The sequence below is a fragment of the Watersipora subatra genome, chromosome 5 (genome assembly GCF_963576615.1).
Source record: "Watersipora subatra chromosome 5, tzWatSuba1.1, whole genome shotgun sequence".
Taxonomy (NCBI): domain Eukaryota; kingdom Metazoa; phylum Bryozoa; class Gymnolaemata; order Cheilostomatida; family Watersiporidae; genus Watersipora; species Watersipora subatra.
In genome coordinates this window covers 1,940,009-1,963,513 of record NC_088712.1, presented here as the reverse complement: position 1 = coordinate 1,963,513, position 23,505 = coordinate 1,940,009, and the positions used below count along the sequence as shown (strand labels likewise).

Below are 23,505 nucleotides of genomic sequence, written 5' to 3'. Positions count from 1 at the left end.
TCATTAATATTAAGTTTTGTTTGTGTATTAACTGTAGTATGTGAATTATATTTAAATTGTACTCATGAGATTATATTAATTACTGTATACATGCACATGTATATTCTTATATTGAGCTAACAAAACGTCATTGTTAACCGAACACGGACTATGGTCGACACGGCCTTTCGTTCGTTTTTCCGTGTCCGGACAAGTTTTACCCGCGATTGATAGTATATACGTAAAAGAGGCCCAAATTTTATGAAGGGCGGTTGGTGTTTAGACACGATACGATAAAATACAGACATTTTACTCGCCAAAGTGTTATTTATTAAACTGGATTATCCAAAAAGTAATTAGATACGACCCGGTATCTGTTATATGGACACAGAACTGAACTAAAATATAACAGGGCCGTTGTCCGGGCTACATGATTAGACTCAGTGGACAACATAATCAATAGCAACAGGTAGTAACGGACCAGGTGTAACTTTAAAGGCAGTTGCCCGCAATCCATTACAATATTTGGAGTTGTTGCTACCGCAAGAAGCCATGTTTTAACAACTGTGCGCAGGGGCTTTAGTTCTATTTCCTGTCTCGAGTTTGGCAATAGTTAAGTCGAGACGAGACCGAGACGAGACAGCTCTCGTCTCGTATCGGTCTCGTCTCGACAGGTCGATACTCGAGACGTCGATACTCGAGACGTCTCGTGTCTCGTTCCACCTCTAGTCTCAGGCTAGGTTGAAGTGAAACGAGCTTATTATGGAGATACTCTTAGTTTAATCATAATTTTTGGGTGATGTCAGTATTTGTACATTTTGTTTCAACTCTTCAACAATGTCCACCGAAATGTTGGCCTAAAATTATATCCGGTCTAACTTTAATGAACGATCATATTTTGTCCAAGCTACTACGTGGTTAATTTGTCACGGCTTCAGTCCTTTGCGGGGTGAAAAGTATTCACTAAAAATTTAAACTTGAAGAAAATAATTAAAAGTAACATGATCAAATACTTCTCAATCTTTGTATTAGCAGCAGTCCCAGTTTACTATTCTCTTGCCGTATGTCCCTACGTGTAAGTGCAACATACTTGTTAAAGCCTTCATCATGCCTCTTGAACACCTACGACTTCCAAAATCATCTATGAGCTTGAGAATGAAAAAACAAGGCTTATCAGTTATAAAATAGTGGTTTTTAAAATCAATTTTTATTTCCCAGATTTTTACTTATCAGGTCGTCCCGAGTAACCACAAAAATTAGGGGTTTCTGTAGTCTTTCATCCAGTACTGTGACTTATACACAACCTTGTGCAAAATATTTCTGAAATCGTATTGGCTATAAAGTCATGGCACAAATAAATTGTCAAGTGTTTTTAATAATGACAGAATTTTAGCTCATGACTGCGAAATTTCAGGCATATTTCTCACTCTTGTCACACCCAAACAACCTTATCAACATATTAATGCACCTTTAGTATAACATCCATTCCAAAGGGTTTCAGTCTACGTAGATTCTGATGTATGAGTTTGTTTTAAGTAGAGTTGGTGTCACAAGAACCAGTTTGAAGCAAACGCTAGAGATAAGCTTTGTGTTTAAACATTATAGCAATTACGTATGACCAGGAAGCTGACGATGATTATGACTGGAGTGAACATGTTGATGATGCCGAAGAGATGGATGAGAAGACGCAGTAACTGGCCATACAGAACATGTACTGGAATTGAATAAAAGTCCATTGGCCTTTATATGGTGCAATTCATAGTGTCAAGGGTAGAGGAGGACAATCGTATGCTAAAAATTGTGTTAGGATTCACTTGATCAGCTCTCAAAATATAGACAGTATATGTTCGTACAAGGTCTGGGCAAGTGCTTCGTTTTTTTTCTGAACAGCATTCAAGTAGTGCACATGTTTGTGCTTTTACCAGCTTTTTAAAAGAAAGCTTTCACATGAGGTTCATCTATGGTTTGTGGAACTGGTGAAGTTGCAAAAAACACCTCTGAAGCCTTAAGTAGGATTTCCGAGCTTGCATGATCAATATAATTTATTACTAGCAAATAACTTGTTTAGTGTAACTACACCTAATATCTAGTATGTATCACTTGGACTGAAACACACAGTCAAGCCTACACTTCTCAGAGTCATCAACCCATGGTTATTGATTTGGAGTTTCTAATCCTCGTTTTGGGTGTTTTTTTTTCTCTTTGTGATTAATAGGTATAACTGAGAGGTTTAATAGAGGTATGATATTTATATTATGTCAATAGAGGCTTGGCATAGGGTAACTAGTTTGTGATGATGAGAACGATAATTGTACTATTATAGATAAAATAGTATTTTGAACTCGTCACTTGACAGATATACCAGAGTGAATTTGGTGAAGAGAATGCGAGGGAATATGAACTGGTCCAAAGGAACTGCGCAACGCAAAAGGTGATAAGGCAAGGGAAGACGAAAGAAAGATTACCAAACTACCGGAGCAGGGTACGGCAGCTCTGTTGACTCTCTTAACCCCTTCTCATTTCTAGCTGGTCTATTATGTGACTATGTAAGGCCTATCTCTTCATGTGTGTTTAGTGTGCTATATATCTATGTTAGTCGTCTCTCTTCGCTCCTCGCTGTTCTCTTGTATGACTATTTTGGCAATCTTTCCTCATTACTAGCTAGTCTGTTACATGACTACGTTAGTCCTCCCTCTTCATTTCTAGTTAGTATGGCTATTTCTAGCTAGTCTGTTATATGGCTATGTTAGTCCTTTCTTCCCATTTCTGGCGGGTTTTTAGGATGGCTATGTTAGTCTTGTCTCCTGATTTCCAGCTTGTCAGTTGTATTACTATAATAGTAGTCTTTCGTATTTTCTAGCTGGTCTGTTATATGACTACGTTGGTCCTCTGCAACCATTTCTTGCTTGTCAATTGCACGACTGTATGACTATGTTATTAATATTTGGTCCCTTGAAGCTGGTCTGTTATATGACTATAATGGTTGTCTTTCATGCATAATATATATGTTAGGCCTCTGTCCTCATTTCTAGCTTGTCTGTTATTTGACTATGTGAGTCTTCTCTCCTTATTTATAGCTGGTCAGTTTTACGACTATGATAGTATTCTTTCCTCATTTTTAGTTGGTTTGTTGTATGGATAGGTTAGTTCTCTTTTCTCATTTCTAGCTGGTCTGTTATATGATTATGTAAGTCCTCTCTCCATATTTCAAGGTGCTCTTTTGTATGGTTATGCTAGTCTTCTCTCCTCATTTCTAGCTTTTCAGTTGTATGAATATGATAGTAATCTTTCTTTATTGCTAGTTGGATTGTTTTATAGATAGGTTAGTTCTCCTTCCTCATTTCTAGCTGATCTGTTATATGATTATGTTAGTTCTCTGTCCTCATTTCTAGCTTGTCAGTTGTATAACTATGATAGTAATCTCTGCTCATTTCTAGCTGGTCTACTGTATGACTATTATAGTAATCTTTCCTCATTTCTAGCTGCTCTGTTGGTTGTTTATTTGTGTATCTTTATTTGGTTTGTTGTCTGGATAGGTTAGTTTTCCTTCCTCATTTCTAGCTGGTCTGTAGTATGATTATATTAGAGTTCTCACTGCCTTTCTTGCTTGTTGTTTCATGATTTTGTTAGTCTTTCCTCAAGATTTCTAGTTTGAGTGGCGTATGACTATGATAGTCAACTGTCATCATTTCTAGCTGGTCTATTTTATGACTATGTCAGTCCTCTCTCCATATTTCTAGCTTGTCTGTTGTCTGACTTTGATCGTAATATTTCCACATGACTAGTTGGTTTGTTGTATGAATAGGCTACTTCTCCTTTATTTCTAGCTTGTCTGTTATATGACTATGTGAGTTCTCTCTCCATAATTGTAGCTTGTCAGGTGTATTACTATGTTAGCAATCTTTCCTCATTTTTAGTTGCTCGGTTGTATGGATAGGTTAGCTCTCCTTCCTCATTTCTAGCTGGTCCAATATATGACTATGTTAGTCCTCTGTCCTCATTTCTAGCTGGTCTGTTTTATGACTATGTTATTCCTCTCTCCATATTTCTATATATTTCCATATAGACTATGATAGCAACCTTTCGTCATTTTAGCTGGTCTGTTATATGGCTATGTTAGTCTTCTCCCCGCATTTATAGCCTTTCAGTTATATGACTATGTTAGTCATCTCTCCATATTTCTAGCCTGTCTGTTATTTGACTATGTGAATTTTCTTTCCTTATTTCTGGCTAGTCTGTTATATGACTATGTTAGTCCTCTGTCCTCATTTCTAGCTTGTAAAATGTATGACTATGATAGTAATTTTTCATCATTTCTAGCTGGTCTGTTATATGATTATGTAAGTCTTCTCTCCATATTTCTAGGTGGTCTTTTGTATGGCTATGCTAGTCTTGTCTTTTCATTTCTAGCTTGTTAGTTGTATGAGTATGATAGCAATCTTTCTTTATTGCTAGTTGGTTTGTTGTATGGATAGGTTAGTTCTCATTCCTCAGTTCTAGCTGGTCCGTTATATGACTATTTAGTCATCTGTCCTCATTTCTAGCTGTTCTGTTATATGACTACGTTGGTCCTCTGTGATCATTTCTTGCTTGTCAATTGTATGACTGTAACACTATGTTATTAATATTTTGTCCTTTGTACCTGGTCTGTTATATAATTATAATGATTGTCTTTCATGCATAATGGCTATGTTAGTCCTCTGTCCTCATTTCTAGCTTGTCTTTTATTTGACTATGTGAGTCTTCTTTCCTCATTTCTAGCTTGTCAGCTGTATGATTATGATAGCACGCCTTCTTCATTTCTCGTTGGTTTGTTTTCTGGACCGGTTAGTTCTCCTTGTCATTTTTAGCTGATCCGTTTTATGGCTATGTTAGTACTCTCTCCTCATTTTAGCTTATCTTTTCTTTCACTACGTTATTCTTCTGTCCTCATTTCTAGCTGGTCAGTTGTATGACTATGATAGTCTTCTTTCCTCATTTCTAGCTGGTCGGTTGTAGGACTATGATAGTAATCTTTCCTCATTTCTAGCTCCTTCATCTCCAGCTGGTCTATTATATGACTATGTGAGTCCTCTCTCTATAATCGTAGCTTGTCGGGTGTTGTACTATGATAGTTTTTTTTTCATTTTTAGTTGATTTGTTGTATGGATAGGTTAGTGCTCCTTTCTCATTCCTAGCAAGTCCGTTTTATGACTATGTTAGTTCTCTGTCCTCATTTCTAGCTTGTCAGTTTTCTGACTAATATCAAAATATTTCCACAATACTAGTTGGTTTGTTGTATGGATAGGCTACTTCTCCTTCATTTCTAGCTGGTCTGTTATATGACTATGTTAGTCCTCTCTCCATATTTCTAGCCTGTCTGGTTTTTGACTATGTGAGCCTCTTCTCTCTTCTAGCTTGTCGGTTGTATGTCTATGATAGCAACCTTTCGTCATTTTTAGCTGGTCTGTTATATGGCTATATTAGTCTTCTCCCTGCATTTATAGCCTTTCAGTTATATGACTATGTTAGTTTTCTCTCCATATTTCTAGCTTGTCAGTTGTCTGACCATGATCGTAATGTTTCCACATGACTAGTTGGTTTGTTGCATGGATAGGTTACTTCTCCTTCATTTCTAGCTGGTCTGTTATATGACTATGTGAATCCTCTTTCCATAATTGTAGCTTGTCAGGTGTATTACTATGATAGTAATCTTTCCCCATTCTTAGTTGGTTTGTTGTAGGGAAAGGCTACTTCTCCTTCATTTCTAGCTTGTCTGTTTTATGCTTACATGTATGTCAGTCCTCTCTCAATAATTCTAGCTTGTCAGTTGTCTGACTATGATCGTAATATTTCCACATTACTAGTTGGTTTGTTGTATGGATAGGATACTTCTCCTTCATTTCTAGCTGGTCTGTTATATGACTTTGTGAGTCCTCTCTCCATAATTGTAGCTTGTCAGGTGTTTTACTATGATAGGAATCTTTCCTCATCTTTAGCTGGTTTGTTGCATGGATAGGTTAGTTCTCATTCCTCATTTCTAGCTTGTCAATTGTATGACTATGATAGTAATCTTTCATCATTTCTAGCTGGTCTGGTATATGACTATGTTAGTCGTCTCTCCTCATTCATAACTATTCAATTGCATGTATATGATAGTAATCTCTGTTCATTTTCAGCTGGTCTCTTATATGACTATGATAATACTGTTTCCTCATTTTTATCTTGTCTGTTGTATGACTATGAACGTAATCTTTCCGAGTTCCTAGCTGGCCTGTTGTATGACTATGATAGTAATCTTTCCTCTATTTTAGCTGGTCTGTTATATGACTGATAGTCTTCTTTCCTCATTTCTAGTTGGCCTGTTGTATGACTAAAGTAGTAATCTTTCCTCATTTCTAGTTGGCCTGTTGTATGACTATGCTAGTAACCTTTCCTCATTGCTAGTTGGCCTGTTGTATGACTATGATAGTAATATTTCCTCATTTCTAGCTGGTCTGTTGTATGGCTGTGTTAGTCCTCTGTCCACTAACCATTTGAACTTATGAAATGTTGCATGATTACAAACATCAGATTTATGTTCCAAGTGTCGTCCCTTGTAGACCAGTAGAAAGTGATGCTAGAGAACCTGTGACAGCACCAGCTCAATCGATCTAAATATACTATTACGCTATCGCAGAGTTTGACTCTCCCTGCCCGTATCTATGACTAGTTTGACAGCAAGAAATAAATTTGCGTCATGCCCACAGCCTGACCTTAGGTCTCTTGTAACATCAGCACTATTAATCATTTAGCGGTTTTTGTATAGTTCTCTCCAGTTTACTTCATTGTTAGTTATCTTATCAAGAAGTGTTTTCACAATCAGCCTATTCTCAAAATTACTTAATTTGCAGAAAGAAACCTTTCTTTGTTTCAGGAAGAATGGAGTTTTATGAAGATGGGTTGATAAACTCTGCTGATCATGTGCTAGATAATTGTGAGCCTAAACTCTTCATCAACCCCGCTGTTGGCCAATCACTGGTAAGCGCACCCTTGCGATATTAATTTGAAATTTTGTCCAACCAATAGTCCACCACCCTGAACTTCGGCGCTGTGTTTCACCTGATCAGCATCTATAAGTGAGATTACCCTTTTCACTGTTTAAACCTGATCTGTTAAGATTGGGCCATGGGGAAAGCATATTGGCATTCCCTAGTAAAGTAAAAAATATGCGCCTAATTAGCTTTTATGATGTTACTTTATTTGACTTTAGTTTACCAGAAATGCCATTTATTCACTGCAGACTTAATTTCCATTGATTCAACTGTGTTTGACTGATTATGATAATGATGATATTGCATAGGCTGAGAACTTGCATATTTTCATTCCATTTGTGTCAGATAAGAATTGGGAATGTCTGAGTTGACAAAGTTTCTTTTGCCTATTGCGTCATTTCATACGCAATGTGTTCATGCAAATTGGTGGTTGGGAGCTGATAACTCTCAAGTCACCCACTCTATTCAGGGTTTATCATTGTTTTGCTCAGACTGAAAGAGTGCACAATATGTTACAGGTAAGATGAGAATGGACCTGACAGAAGTAAAGTTCTTAACAAGAAATACCAAGCGGATGATCTTGAACAGCTTGACATGGATGACTATCTGGCCTCTGATTCAGGTAGGAGGTTTGGGTAAGTCAAGGTCAAATATGCATAAGAGAAACTTTCAACATCAAAAGTTTCAGTTAGAATAATCAGCCCAAGTTTAAAAATGTGGAACTGAATGGCTTTGATCTGCTTAACTGAAGTCCAGGTTTGATTGGACAACGTAATATTAGCAGTTACAATATTCACATTATTGACTCACCATCATAAAGTAGTAAATGACAGAACAAGCATATCGCTATCCATTATCTGAGGACTTACAAGTTAGGTAGAAATATAATGGTATCAGTGGAGTCACCGGACAGTAGAATAGGAAATAACTGGAATGATGTTGATACCACTGCTTGGTTCAGCCTCGTGTAGCGACATTTCATAATTGTTGGTTGTATTTATCGAAACTTTATGGTTTTCAAATTGGTTTAAACTAGAGCTGCACAATGATCGCTTTAATTAAACGATTAACACGATTAATACAAATACACGATTAACTGAGTTAAAACATTTAATCTTCAAATAAACAATTAAATAACAATTTTTTTGCACTCAACTATGAAAACACTAAGTGAGTCGCTAACATGAGACTTGTTTATACAATTACACAAGCACAGATTTTATCACAAGCTAGCATAGTTATCGCGCTTTTTGAGCTCATTTCTTTGGCGTTCAGCCTAATAAACATCCTGTAACAAGCTACAAGCAATGTTAATTACCGTACTTTTCGGACTATTAGCCGCTACTTGTTTCTGATGATTTGAGCCATGCGGGTTATGTAAGGGTGCGGCTAATCTGTAGTTTTTCCTTTCATTGCTAGGGCACATTAATCAGAATCTCAGGTTAGTGCGCCTTTAGCGGTGGAAGAAAACACGAAATGATGCCTAACTCACTGTTCCGTTAGGCACTAGGTTAAAAAACGTTGGTTAATACGAAACAGTGCTGTTAGGTACTTTTCCGTTCTAAACAGGAAAGTTGTTGCCTTGTTAAAAAGCACTGTTCTGAGTGTTGCAGCCTATACAAAGGTGCGACCTATGTATTGTTTTATTATCCTTTTTTTTTAAATAAAGCAGCTGCGGCTCATATAGAGGTGCGGTTTATAGTCGGAAAAGTACGGTAGCTTATCTAGCTTATCTTCATAAAAATAATGAAATTATTTTGAAGGCCGAATTTTGAAAATAATGTATTTTAAGACGCCCATCTCTATAATTCTAAATCAGACTAAACATCTCCAACTTCCATCCCAAAAACGTGAGGTTATGTCAAACATTTATTGGCGAGGCTTGTTGTGTCGGTTACGACACTGATATTGAATCGCTGTAAAAAAGCCTTCACAAACAAACATGACTTTGAAAGTTAGTTGACCAGTCTTTATTTTGAGTACAAAATTGGATTCAGCGTTTTTGATTTACCTATGGAACAAACAATGAAACCTGTTCATAGCAGTTATGGTTTAAGTTTCTCTGATTGTGCTTTCTTAATAATAAATTGTTTGGCATGTGACAGCATGTAATAGCAATCTTGTTACTAATCTATTATATATGTTGTGTAGACAAAGAAGAGGAGACTGGGAAACCTCGTACAAAAGCTAAAGAACGATCAGGTACCATCATATTTCGAATATCTGTATACTTTGTAACAATGATATATTGAAATGTCTATTTCCTGTAGGGTGATTTACTCATGAAAAGCTGTTTGTTTTTAAGAGACATTAAAACGGTATTGCATCTTTTAGCACCTTCGCTATGTGTGTCTACCATCTGGTTCCCTCTTTGCATGCTGCATCAAACATTTCTATATATTGGTAGCGCTTCATTACACAAGTTTCATTCCATGCTTATCCTACCTTGATTTCATGTAGCTACTTTCAGGGTTACAATTTCAAATAGCACCTTTTCATTGTCATCATTCATAGCACATTCTTTTGGCCTCCACATATTGCTTCATGCTTTTCCTATTAAGTTCCTGTTTATGGTCATCATCTCATAGAGAGTCAATTATTATTTGATGGTTTATGATTAGATTATTTATTGGAGCCTATACCATTAAACATTTCTGCAGCAGAGCTCTGGGGAAATCTTATAAACACCAACTAATGTCTGTCTCACCATGTCAAACAATAGCTCATTCGAAAGCCAAGAGTCTGATGTATTGAAATATATGATAAAAAATTACGTAATTTATGTGCTTTAACCTTTTCGCAGGCAAGATTTTTGGGCTATTTAAGACCCGCTGGGCAGATTAATTTTTCGCAAATTGATTTAAAAACAATCATTGATACGTTTTTTATATGGTATTGTATATGTGTATTATGTTTTTATTATACAGGTAAATACAAATAAACATTTATAAGTCAAATTCTTATATAAGTGTTTCTCTAGCTGTAGTAATTTTGGAAGCTTTTGCCCTCGCAGAGGCCTACACCACAGTCTTGACATCATGCGCTTATTATTGTTCTTCTATAGCTTTGCCTTTGCCTATAGCCTTTGAAAGACGCCATGACAGTAAAAGAAAGTTGTTGCACTCTGGGAAAATATTCAGAGAGTAGTAACAGAAGCATAAACAAGCTACAAACAAAATTCTCTATTTTATTCAAATACGTTTTTATTTTGCATTTTTCGTTCGTTTCGTATTGCAAAAATGACCGTTTGTTTTCTTCTCAAAATGGCTAATTTTTTGGTTGTTAACAGAGACCAATATATTATAGTTTTCTATTAGTAAAAAAAATTAAATAAAGAGGCAATAAGCTAACCAGAAATCAATTTATAAAAAACGTTCGCATTGCGACATAATAGTCGCTCTGCCTATTGGCGTCAGTATCGCGAAACGATAATAAATTGCAACTCTCAACTTTTTTGCAGGCATAATGTCGCTATGCCTGCAAAAGAGTCAAGGTGTAATATGACTCCCTCAAAGTTTGTAACGTTGTGTTTGTCCAGCTATTGCTAGTATAGCTATATAATGCATGCTATATGCCATGCTATAGCTAGTATAGCTATAGCTACACATTATCTCCGTAGGAAGAGCCTCGACATTCTCTCTCCTTTCAGTCAGACAAAGGCAGGATATTTCATTTTTACATTTGTACCAGTACCTAGAGTTACCAGTATTGTCGTATTCAAAGTTTTGATCGGTAGCTTCTGCTTGAACAGTACCCTTTATTTATACGCACACTTCTATGCAAGAATTGTAATTCAACATATTCAGGATTTTTATTTTGTTTTCTCAGTTCATATTATTTCTATTATTACTGAATCATCTTTTATTGTAATCGTAAGAAAACAGATTTAATTTAGCTATTGCTTGCTAATTATTTCACAATTACATTTAAACTCAAATCTTTATTCTCAAATTTCTTCTCAAACTTAAATTCAAATCACCATTCGTTTTTTTAACAAAACAAGTCAATGAGTAATTGCCTTCCTCCTCTGCTATTGTTGATAACATACTGTCAAGACATCTTCCATGTCAGGAGTCCAGAATTCTCAATAAACATGAAATCATCTCAACCCACAAGTGAAATCAAACTGAGCCATGGCCTCCGCATGCTATAAGTACTTGAGATTTAATATTGGTACCACTTCAGTCACGGCGCCAGGGACCTAAATGTCATTGATAGTCCAAGAAACAAATGGCAGCAAGCAATCAAATTGCATTATCGATCTCGTCTACACATTTCTACCTGCGGTTCACAAATACAAACTAGTCCCAGATTGAAAATTTTTCCCTTACCTGTAAACTGGACATGAGGTATCTAATTACGTTTGTTCCTTTGCATTTATTTTCACATCACCATATTTTCGCACTCATCAGAGCTGCGATATCAAGTAGCTGCAAAATTTTACTCTGTATGCTACTCACGAAACTAAATACTAGCAAAATATAAGTGTCCTAGGGTATATTTGAAAAAGACTTTAGCCTGTTAACATTATATTTTCATATTATATTTTGGAGAAAAAATTGTGTTATTGCGAGCTAGTCAGCATTGGTACATACATTTCTGTTTGAAAAAAATGTGTAGTCTGTTTACATTATATCACCTAAAGAAAAAACTTTATTTTATTGTGATTTAGTTGTAGTGTTAGTACTGGGCAGGCTGCATAAGTAGGAACACTCTAGCATCTCAATCCAATATTTGTGTAGAGTTGCTCGAGCTAGCTGATTCAAGCTCTGGTGAGGAAGATGAGAGATAAATTGATAAGTACAGAGCTCTTTTACTCAGAGGGGTCAAGACGATGAAGGAGGACAGTGATGGGTCAGTTGACCTTGAGGTCCCATAGGATGCATGTACATAGACCTGTATTGAACTAAAACAGAGATGACTCAGTTAAGTCTGGCAGTGTGTTCTGATGCATTTCTTAGTTTGCCTGTTTTTTTACTCTTTAGCATACTGTAATAATAGTTCACTATAAGGTTTTTACATAATATCTCTTTGAACTGTCAGTGTTGCTGTGATGTACAAACGCTCCCCAACTTACGAATGAGTTACGTTCCGAAAGATCGTTCGTAAGGTGAATTCGTTCGTAAGTTGTTTCAGTGCTATATTTTGTATTATAATTTATGTTTAAGGCCTATATAAGTATATCGAAGGTTTATATAAGTATGTTAAAGGCTTGTATAAGTAACCTGTATTGGTTTGTCCTGAAAAAAACATTTAATAAAATGGAGAGAATACGTACGGTACTGTACTACATATTATATATCATGAGAGGGTCTTCGTCGTCGCTGGAATGGGTTTCAAAAGTTACTTCCTCTTCCGTAACTTCAATGTAGGAAAAAGATGAGTGTTGATGAGCATCTTCTTTAGAGGATGTACTAGAAATTGGCCCAAAGAAGCAATCTAACTACGATTGCAGTTTTCTTCTTTTTTAACGGTCGAACGATTTAAGTTGTATGCCCTTGCAACGCTCACCATTTTCACAGCCGCATCATGTTTCTTTATTATTGACACTTTCATTTCAAATGAAATGGCTTGCCTCTTCTTTGCACGACCACTCTCACTAGAAGCCTTTCGCTTTTCACCAACCATATTGAATAATGGATGAGATATTTAATGATAAAATAGAAAAAGTTCTTTGCGCACTGGAGATACGTTCACGTACTTGTGCACTGCAACGAACTGGGCAGAAGAAGTTGGACGCTGGGTAGTGCTTCCAAGTAGTGTTTCTTTCCGCTGTTAATACCGACGCCAAGCGTCTTTATTAGCGGCGCACATACATGCAGATATGTTCGTGTGTACCGTCGCTCGTAACTCGAATGTGCGTAAGTAGGGTAGCGTCTGTACTTACATTAGGAAACTCTACACACTTATGTCCTATTTAGTGGAAGCGATTGTCTCACATTTATATGAATTCTGGCAGTCTTCCACTTCTGGTTTGTCATATGAAACAATTGAAGATTTCTCATCCCACTAATACTATTATATTAGTACTAAAAGTGTAAAAGTTGTACAACAGTTACGATGCCTTTATCTTTGCTTTTGTGTCTGTATGTCAATAAAATGTTTCAGGTCTAAAAGACACTGCAGAAGGGTTGGTAAAAAAGAAAACGAAGGCAGAGAAAGCAAAGGGGCTGGAGTCAGTGTTTGATAAACAACGACAGCGAAAGCGTGAAAAGGCAAAGCAGCTAAAAGAACAGAAAAAGATCAAAGAAATGGATGTGCAGGTAAATTTTTGCATTTGTTGCCCATTTAGTTCAAGTATTTTAATAGGGTCTTCAGTTCCCTTTTTGATCCATATTGGTGGTCTTAAATTAACTGACAGATAAATGTTTACCAATTTGAAGGCTTTCTCAGATGATGAACTACCAGAAGGATTTAATGCCTCAGAACTTGTTGCATCGGATGAGGGTATTAAAGAGGTGCGCACCAGCAAGCATGAAAAGAAAAAGAAGAGACCTAAGGCTAAGTCTGAAGTCCTAACTCATGAGGCAACTAAAGAAGTGAGTCATATCAGCAAGCTCATTTTACATGATCATCAACTCATAGAGTTATCTGTATACCCATCGAGTTACCTATTTCTTTGTCATTGCCTTCACCAGTTCATAAACATATCTAACTGACTAGAGACATACTTATCTGTTTATCGCATTCCCTCGCTACCGTAGAATCGCTTAAATTTTTATAGTCAAGTTGGTGATAGTACCACTTGGCATATTTGTTATCTCTAAACACTGTCTGTGAGTCAGAAAGCAAATCTTTGTAATTGAAAGATGTAAGTGTTATTAGGGAGAAGGGGAGTCTCTTAATCTGATGGTGATGAACAACAAGGGAGACACCCTGTCAAAGAAGCATTTCAACATGTAGGAGATTGTTGAGTACGACAATATGACAAAGAGCAAGATGAAAAGGAAGTTGAAGAAAAATGAGCTAAAGGATTTCGAAGATGACTTCAAGGTTTTTGTTAAAATCATCATGTACAGTGGAACCTCATTTCTCGAACGCTTCGGTTCTCGATTAACTCGGTTTTCGACCATACATTTTGAGATTCCTTCGTCTCAGTTCTCGAACATAAATTCAGTTCTCGACCAAACCGGAGCATGTGCATTGAAATTAAACGCTCGAAAAAGTTCCGGAAACAGCATGGAAACTTTCGGAAGGTTTTCAAACAGAGGGAGTAGCAAGTTAGGCTTCATAAATTCTTTACAAAAATTAGGAAACCATCTGGGACGCCGTCTCGTCTACTGAAGAGATTTGCTAGAAAGACAACTCCTCTTCAGTCGAGTTTTCTTAAATTGTTTCAGAGGAAGATTCTCTTTCAAAGTTGTGAAGTGAACATGTCTCTGCTGTTTATATTTCCTTTTTTTCACGAGTTTTTATGTAACCAATCTTGCATTTTTTGCCATTTTTCATTTTCAATTTTTGGTATTGTATCTTAACTTATAATGTTTTCGATCTTTTAAGAGCAGAACACACGAAAGTTTACTTTTTGTTTTCTTTTTTCATCATCATAAATGAAAAATATTTTAATAACATTCAACAAGATCTACATCTACTCGTTTTATTGATAGTATGCAGTATGCAGTACCGTTTATAATGTAAAAGGTTAAAGAAACACCTACCGAAGTTGTTTTCTTGACATAGAACGGATAAAAATACACATATAATAATTGTAATGGAAAAAGTTGTTTCGGATCTCAAACAACTCGGTTTTTGAAGAACTTTCTGGAACGGAGTATGTTCGAGAAGCGAGGTTCCACTTTATAGACATATTATCATTCCTTCTAGCCCCTCTATCCTTGTTGGTTCAGTCTTTCTGTTTATTTGTCTATCACAATTCTTTCACTCATTCACTCCAATGATGAAAGGCTACATGGTTTATTTACTCACACTCTCTGAGAAATCCTAGCATTGTAATTGAATCACAGGTTATGTGGTTTTTGCACCCATCCACTTCGAAAAATCCTGGCTTTGTGACTGAATGCTAAATATTAAAGATGTGATTGCATCAAATGTTAGTTGATTTTAAATGAAAGCATTTTTTGTCTATCAGTTGATATGTTTGTTGTGTTAGGCAATCTCATTGTCAAGATATTTGAAGATTAAAATCGGAAAAAATTGATCGCGGTCAAAGCGCTCAGGCCAAAAAAGACATGCCCAGACTTGCCCAAAATGATGTAACATGTGATAGAACCTGTCTCTATATCTCGTATTCCCATCGGCTATTGCGATAAAAGTCTAGTCCTACGTGACTGTATTGGCATATATTTTATTTTGTATTTGCTCATGTTGGCTAGAATAAAATTTTTAATCCAGCTACAGATACATTATTATGAACGTCTCAAAAGCCTCAAATAAGGGAAATTAAAAACTTGTCATATTAGCCTCCTCTACATGCTGTGTAAACATCTTAGTAACGACTACCAATTCTACCGGTCTACAGTAATTATGTCAAGCAAACGAAGTAGAATAAGGTCTTTGTATTGGTGCAGTTCCGTTGCTACCCACACCGGAAACTAGTTACTAAGTAAAATAAGCAAGCTGCGTCTTTGAAAAGGCAAAAGTACCTGTCAATGCATCTCTGATTACACTTCATAAATCCATCTATCAGACAAGGTTTCAGCACAGGTGTCAATGGGGCAATGATGTATTCAATGTTCTGCAAATCATGTTTTGCATTATCTTCAACAATATTATTTTATTATATAATTTTTACAATCCAAAAAGTTTTCATCCCGGCATAAAGCTTTTATTAAAAATATTCAAGTCGTGGCCACTCACATAGTTTCAGCTTATACAATAGGACAAATTAAACTACTGCAGCAAACTAAAACAAAACATCATGGTTTATGCAGCACACATTCAAGTCTCTCTTTCCCATTTATGACAGTTTCCACACTGACAAAGCTGTTCGCTGATGGGACCACATAAACATCCTGTAATCAATAAAACAAATACAATAAATATATGTCATTCATAGAAATGTCGTTCTAACGCGTATCAACTGAAAGCTATCAAATGGGGAGTTAGATAGATTACGAGTGTAATTTTAAAAATGAATAAATGTTTAACAAAAGCATAAGTACGCGAAGCTAACGATTCGAAGCTTTGGTTCTGGAAGTTAAGATGTGCTTTGATCAATCGATTATCCTCACTTTCTACAAGCGAGAATTGAACATCTAAAGTATAATCATAAAACTAATTTACTAGCTTAAACTGCCAAAGAAAATTGGAAGCAAATATTATAGCTAGGTGAAACAATAAATAAATTATAAAACGATGATTGGTGATAGCAAAAAGTTATAATTTTATTAATTAGTAAATGTATTCATGAGTACTAAAATTATTACTTTTAGTATATTCATCAATCTAAGCCATTGTATCGCTAGATGCTATGGATTAAAAAGAAGCCGTCAATAACTCACTGTGCATCCGTATCTCGCACGCGTGCACAGGAAATTACATTAGTCTCGAACGGGGAAATATAATCTGAATGTAAACACAACAGTATATCTATAGGAGACTCAAAGTAAAAGATAAATTTACCTTGATTCTCCTATCTTCCTCTGCGGCATCACGCTGCTGAAACCACTCAGCTCTAACTATAAGCTGTCTGTCCCAAACTTTAACCACCTGATGCTCAGAAAACTCAAGAGTCATCTTCGCAGGAACTGGCTGCATTTTTACGATTCTGTTTTTCGTCAATAAAACGTGTCGATCGAGTAATTCATTAAAATAATGATGTTAATTTTTTTTGTAAATATCAATGTTGATGCGATCTAATAATAGAGTAAAATGCATAACTTCCAGATCGCAGACAACACGTTTTACGAGTGATAACATTTATTATGACCTATATAAACATTTTGTGCTGATGATTGGCTAAAGAAGAGATGTTATGTTTATCACTCGTGGACTCTTTTTACATGTATCACTCATCACGAATGAATTTTTAAAAGATGGCCTCATTCAAACGCTTATATCTCTGGACAAGGTTAGCCTATGAAGACAAAATTGACATCAAATTTTAGCTGATGTTTTAGTTTTTTATTGGTCTTAATTTCATCAAATCTACCTATTTGACGCAATCACATCTTTAAGTCACAGGCTAAAAACTCATCTATTGTTTACAGTTGGTCTATTTTCAACTTCTTTAAAACAATGTTAGGAATATAATCTGGTTTGTCAGTCTATTGTATTGTTTATTAAAAGATTACACCTGCAGTTACTATCACTCATTATAGAAGTCACCAGTTAAAACTATGACAAGTAATGGCAGGTGTTACTAACGAAGATGCCCAGCCTTATCAGAAGCACCAGAGCATACATCGTTGTCTATTCGTAGATAGTAATATTACGTCTAATTGTATGGAGATTTGAAAGTTCCTGAAAATAATGGATAGATTGTTCTCATACCCTTTGTTTTTTTATTCAGGCAATCATGAAAACTGACATATTTTATATTTATATATTTCACAACCAATTTTATGACTGAGTGCGTCATCATGTTGTTTATTAGTGCACAATTAGCCACAATTTTGTTTATTAGTAAATATCATCTTTAACTCTCTATTTCAGATTGAGGTTAAGAATGAGAGATTCAGGGCTATGTACTCATCTCATCCTTACAATATCGACCCCTCTTCACAAGACTACAGGAAAACTAAGGCTATGCAAGCAATAATTGATGAAAAGCATCGTCGTATACGTGACAGCGAACGGTCCATTGACAAACCAAAAAAGCCGAAAATTGATCCAGAGACCAGCCTAATGATAAACAGTAAAATCTCAGAATCAAACAAGAATATATCTACTCTAGTGAAGTCTATTAAAGCTAAAAGTAGACTGCATTCTAAAAAAACACGGCCATTGAATGGCAAAGGATAGCCTGAGGTGTTAATATTTTTATATTTTATACATCAGTCTTTATGTATGTAATAAACTGACTCCCCCCAAACAGTTCTGGAAAGCCTTGTCTACATTGTGAATATTAGCTCTGTAAACTGTAAAACTAGCAGCTAGATGCATATTACATCGCTGTGATAGCTGAAGACGGGTTCACACTAGCCTGGGCATGGATCTCTTGGGGGTTGGGAGAGAAAGAGGGTCTGGGAGACCTAGTAAAAAAAAAGTAAGATAACTTCTGCAAAACGAGCAACATGTTGCGTATGACGCTCAGACTGATACTAATGGAAGCGTGTCAATAGATTCAGATCTCACGATGTATTTAGATGTGGCGCGTCTTAGATGTTAAAAGCCTATCGTCGCGGTCACGTGACTTGATCCATCTATTTTATGAATACAATCAGTGTAAACTAAAACTAGCAGCTAGATGCATATTACATTGCTGTGATAGCTAAAGACAGGTTCACACTATATTAACATATCAGAGTTGTTTTCTCGGTAATTGTTTGCAGACTAGATGTACCATAAATCAATGACTTCATTGAGGCAACGTGGATGCGCCAGGAAAGACTACATGTATATAAATTGCGAAAGCTTCTAGAATCGCGCTTGCTAATAATTTGTTTAATAGATTTTTTAGTAGACGATTTCGGTGCAAATGCACAGCTCTGAGAATTCGACGAATTTTGGCCAAATAATTCTGTTTTTCGTTCATTTCGTGAATTCGATCAGAACTAATGAAAAAGTAGGCACGGATGGTGGGACCTTAAGCAACATGAACCACTTCGGTGATGATAATTACCTTTATGGTTTATATTTTCTTTCGTGATCGTTGCTGTGACTAATATTTCATCATATGTTGAATGAGAACACTAATGTTTAATAGTAATGATAATTACTCATTGCGGATTGCTCGATCTATATTCTTATTCATGACCGTTGTTGTGGGATCAGTATTCCATTGTTTTTGTGACCGCAACGTATAACGAGAACGCTATACCACAGCCTATTTGCTGATGTAAAATCATATGGGTTTATGATAGTATGAATATCATTATTATAGATGATCACCAAAGTAGTGTGTGATTACCACTGACATCCGGTGATATTGTGTGAACCAGTCTTTAGTTGTTGATAGCAAAAGAGATTCCGGTAAGAGTTGTTGATCACTACCAATATTTAATGGCAGCACAATTCTAGGGTGTAAAAGTGATAACACTCTTGTACGTGTCAGGGGGCGTCAGCTGTAACTGATAAATAGCTATTTATATTGAGACTGTTTATATAAGGCAGATAAGAAACTGCATACGTGCTTTTCCACACTCTCTTGCCCATTTGTTTGCTTACTGACTGCATACATTATTTATAATGGGCTGATATTAAGGGGCAGAAGGAACTACTTTAATCATAAACTCCGGCTACTACCTCAAAGAAAAGCATAACCTCTGTCAGACTAAACAATCCCAAAAATAACCATTTGAATAGCATTTAGTACATAGCACTAGTTGCCTAGAAGCAATTTTTCCATTGCAGCCTTATCTGTTAGGACCTTAATTTGTACATTTTAGCAGTAATGAAAATTCAATAAAACCAGATAATAAAACTAATATTACAAACTGGGTCTTGAAAGACCGTCACTAATAGATCTATCAGTTTTTATTGTAACTGTGACACGGTCAAGACTAAAAATACATGTAAAAATGTTAAAAAAGTTGCATATGTGTAATTTAGAAGCATAGAAAACAACAGAAAACCTACAAAAGAAAGGTACATGCATATACATGAAAATATGGCCAGCGTCACTACCGAAAGTTGAATGTTATTACTGTTATCTCAAGGGAAGGAAATGATAGAAGAGGTAAAAGGTAGTAAAAAGAATAAAATAAAACCTACCTATCAGTTTCCTTAACTAAAGAAATTCAGTGACAAAGTTTAGTAGAAACCATATAGTAGCTCTGCAGTTCAGTATAATTGAACAGGTGTTCAGGTATACTTGGTTATTTTGTAAAAAGTAACTAAGTATGACATAGCCCTTCCAAGGCTCACTAGAAACTAAGCACCAGTCCAAGGTCTGCTTATAAAAGACTTTGTGTCTAGTGGAATTAAGACTGTCAGTGTGGGTGGTCTAGGGCTGTACTTTAGCCAGCAGGTCAAGTGTACTTATAACTAGAAATTCCACTGTCATACAGCCCACGACCAAAGAGATGGCCAGAGATATTGGCAAAAAAATCAATGTTAGTGTCTGGAGGAAAATCATCTCTAGAGACAAAACCAATATGAAATTATTTTGATCAACTGCTACAGTGGAGCACCGTGAAAAGAGCCGCAGACTGACTCCCTGGTCACCATAGCGAGGTTGTGCATATATATTTACTTTAGTGGTAGAAATAAGAAGACTTAAAATACATAAGGATTAATTATCCTTCAGAGAGTGATTGAACTTAGTACAAACAGTTGCTGCTTCAATTCATTACTGAACAGATCTGATAGAGTTCAATCGCAGTATTCGTAAAAGATGTTTTATTGTGTTATATTTCGATCTTTTTAGATTAGCTGCTGTGACATTATTGATGATAATTCAATTAATTAAATATAGAATATCTTCAAACTTTCACATTGTTCTGAGCAATTTTATAGCAGAATGAAATAAATGCTCCCCTTAAAGTAGGTTGGGGAAGCATATTGCATTTTAGCCTTGTTCTTCCCTGGTTTAGTCCGCACTTGGATTCTTTGTTGAGAAGCGAAGTTGCCTAGCATAGATATAAATACAACATATACAGTCATACTTCGACTTACGAGCTTAATGCGTTCCAAGACTGAGCTCGTATGTCAATTTACTCGTATGTTGGTGCAATTTATTTATAATATATAGAACAATTAAATATATATTGATTGGTTTCCATACTCTAGAAAATGCAAATAAAACATTCGAAACAAGATATTGTAACAGAAAGAACATGTTGATTATTGTCCTAACTTACCACTTGCTTTCAAAAAGCAACAAATAAAAAATAATGCAAGGAAATGTGATAAATTAAAATGTCAAATTAAATACATACAATAGCAGCTAATGCTAGCATTTGCCAGAGAGGGATGTATAAGTTATCCTTCATTACAACAGTTGACTTTGATAAATTTGGATTTTATCAAAGTCTTAAAAGACAAACTTAGAAGCAAATCTGAAAGCAAACTTTCATTTTTAACTTTACGAAATTAAAATTTCTTCGGCGTTCATAGTTTGAAGTTTCCCGCTGGTTAGCTAATTTTTCCTTTGTTTCGCTTTCACGATTAGCCGGCCGTTTTAAGATGAACCCATCCAAGGAGGTTTGCCTTTGTCGCCCTTTCAACATGTTGCGATTAGGACGAACACAGGTGTCGTCAGAAAGGTTTAATGCACGACCACTAGCCAACTTGTCCGATTGTCTATTTTTATAGTTTTGATAGATAGCGCCGGCCTTTTCAAAAAGCGTCGTTTCAGTTACGCTGTCACCGGCCAAATGTTTATCTTTTATCCAATGCCTGAGCGGTCTCTCCATCAGCGGTCGTGAAGATCGCTGTGCCGTTTAGAAACTATGGTTAGTCCTTTTGCGAGCTAAATGCCCTGAATATAATCCTTCTGTTCGATAATTGTGGATGTATTTCTGTCATATTGCTAAGCTAGCTCAATCACACATACAAATTTTGCATATTTTTCAATAATTTTCCGTTTATTATCAATTGTTATCATTTGCTTTCTCTTTGCATTATTTTTCATTTTACTGGCAAACTTTCGGTCTATGCACAATACTTTTAATTCACATAATTCTGCACTGAAAAGCGCGCACAACTGTAGATAACTCGACTTTAACGTCGTTAACGCGAACATATTTTTGACAAACGGCTACTGAGACGGTTGTTTTTGTTTCAGAATATTACTTTATTTCAAGCCATAGAGATAAACATCTACTCTTAGTAGTTCTTAGCTGTCATTATTACCACCATTGGCAAAATATTTTTCTTAGCGACTTAAAACTTGGAAAACTTGGATAACATGAAAACATGGCTAACTCAATGTATTTGTTTGGTCTGTTCTCACGCAATGCTAAATTGCTTTAGATATCTCGACCTTAACTCAAACAGTTTTTTGGCCAAACAGCTACCGAGACGGTTGTTATCGCTTTAGAATATCACTTTATTCCAAGCCATAAATATAAGCATTAATTTTTTGTAGTTCTTAGGCCTTGTTATTACCAGCATCGGCAAAATATTTTTGCTAATGGCTTTACTTAAGGTTTGCAAAAAATCAAATTTTACCAAACACTCGCTTAGCTATGGCCCTCCAAAAGCACAAAAAAGCAAAGTAAAATTCGGATAAATTTAAAGTAAAATCGGCAAAATTGATAATGTTTTTTTAATCGTAAAGCAATTTTGTAATAACTGACGTACTGCTTATTGATCTTGGTTAAAATGCTTGGTAGAAAAATATGTATTTTTTCTGAGCGTTTTAACCACGTTCAAGTTTTGCCAATTTCAACCTGAGAATGTCCGGGCAGTCACATCACCTAAAACAACAAACAAATTTCCAGTGATAGAAAAATATCTATAATTTCTGATAAAAATCTTTAAAACTTCACGAGAGACCCTTTAATTTGCAACAAGCAATCTATGCTTTTGATTTATATATAGTTTGTATATGTACATGTATCTACTGATTAATACATGCACTGTGACAGTGCTCTGATAACGCGAACACTTTTGCTCGGTCCCGTGAAGTTCGAGTTATCCGAGTTTCACTGCATATATATATATCTTTATCATATATATATATATATATATATATATATATATATATATATATATATATATATATAATACTCACTACAATACAATACATATATATATATATAATACTTACAAATAACACTGATAAGTAAGTGACAGACAGTCTACATGGCATTAATGTCTTAATAGTCTTAAGTCTTAGTCTACGTACAATTAGAGGTTTTACGGTTTCAACACCAGGGAGTTTGTTATACAATGTTCCATATTATCGCATGTCAAACCTAACCTTATCTAAGGCCAGACTTTGTTACTGACAGTGCCAATGTCATCATGCAATTGCGTTAGATTGAAGATATACTATCAAATATTTACTCAGTTACCATAATACTGATAAGTAGGTGACAGGCAGTCTACCTGATGTTATTATTATTAAGGACTTTGACTACCACCCACCAAGCGAGAGCTGTTTGCATGTATTACATATAACTACATAATACACATCTGATTGTAACCATGCATGTACAACAATGTTTCCTCAACAATGTCTAATCACCAAGTACTTCATAGAGCACTCTAAAACCAACACCATCTGTTACACAGACAATAGTTTCTGGTAGAGTTAATTCTCCTTCTGGCTCAAAACAACCATCCACTTTAAAAAAGTGTTTATGTGAACACATTTTTTTATATTATTCAAATATAAGACATTAGAGGGAATAATGTAGAGTTGCAGCAGATATAATAGAGATACAGATGATATGTTGAATATAGACTAGCGGTAGTGAGTCCATTTTGGCTTTCTGAAAGATCA

The 23,505-nt window shown here is 35.6% G+C and overlaps 1 protein-coding gene and 1 long non-coding RNA gene across 3 annotated transcripts in view; both read left to right on the top strand.

Annotated features, from left to right (window-relative positions):
• Window positions 1–6,983, top strand: part of LOC137396380 (uncharacterized) — a 162,829-nt gene extending 155,846 nt beyond the window's left edge. The window contains exons 1-3 of one of the 2 annotated variants that reach the window (XR_010978545.1): window positions 2,360–2,461; window positions 6,561–6,718; window positions 6,875–6,983. This is a non-coding gene — a long non-coding RNA (uncharacterized lncRNA). Of the gene's footprint in view, window positions 1–2,359; window positions 2,462–6,560; window positions 6,719–6,874 lie in introns of those variants that run through there. The other variant, XR_010978546.1, reaches the window with a different exon arrangement.
• A 542-nt stretch (window positions 6,984–7,525) lies between these two features.
• On the top strand, window positions 7,526–13,971 carry LOC137396378 (uncharacterized). Its single transcript, XM_068082635.1, has 5 exons — window positions 7,526–7,614; window positions 9,144–9,194; window positions 13,101–13,255; window positions 13,376–13,531; window positions 13,818–13,971. The coding sequence occupies exons 1-5, from the start codon at window positions 7,587–7,589 to the stop codon at window positions 13,893–13,895; spliced, it is 468 nt and encodes a 155-aa protein (XP_067938736.1). The 5' UTR covers window positions 7,526–7,586; the 3' UTR covers window positions 13,896–13,971.
• Window positions 13,972–23,505: the final 9,534 nt, after the last annotated feature.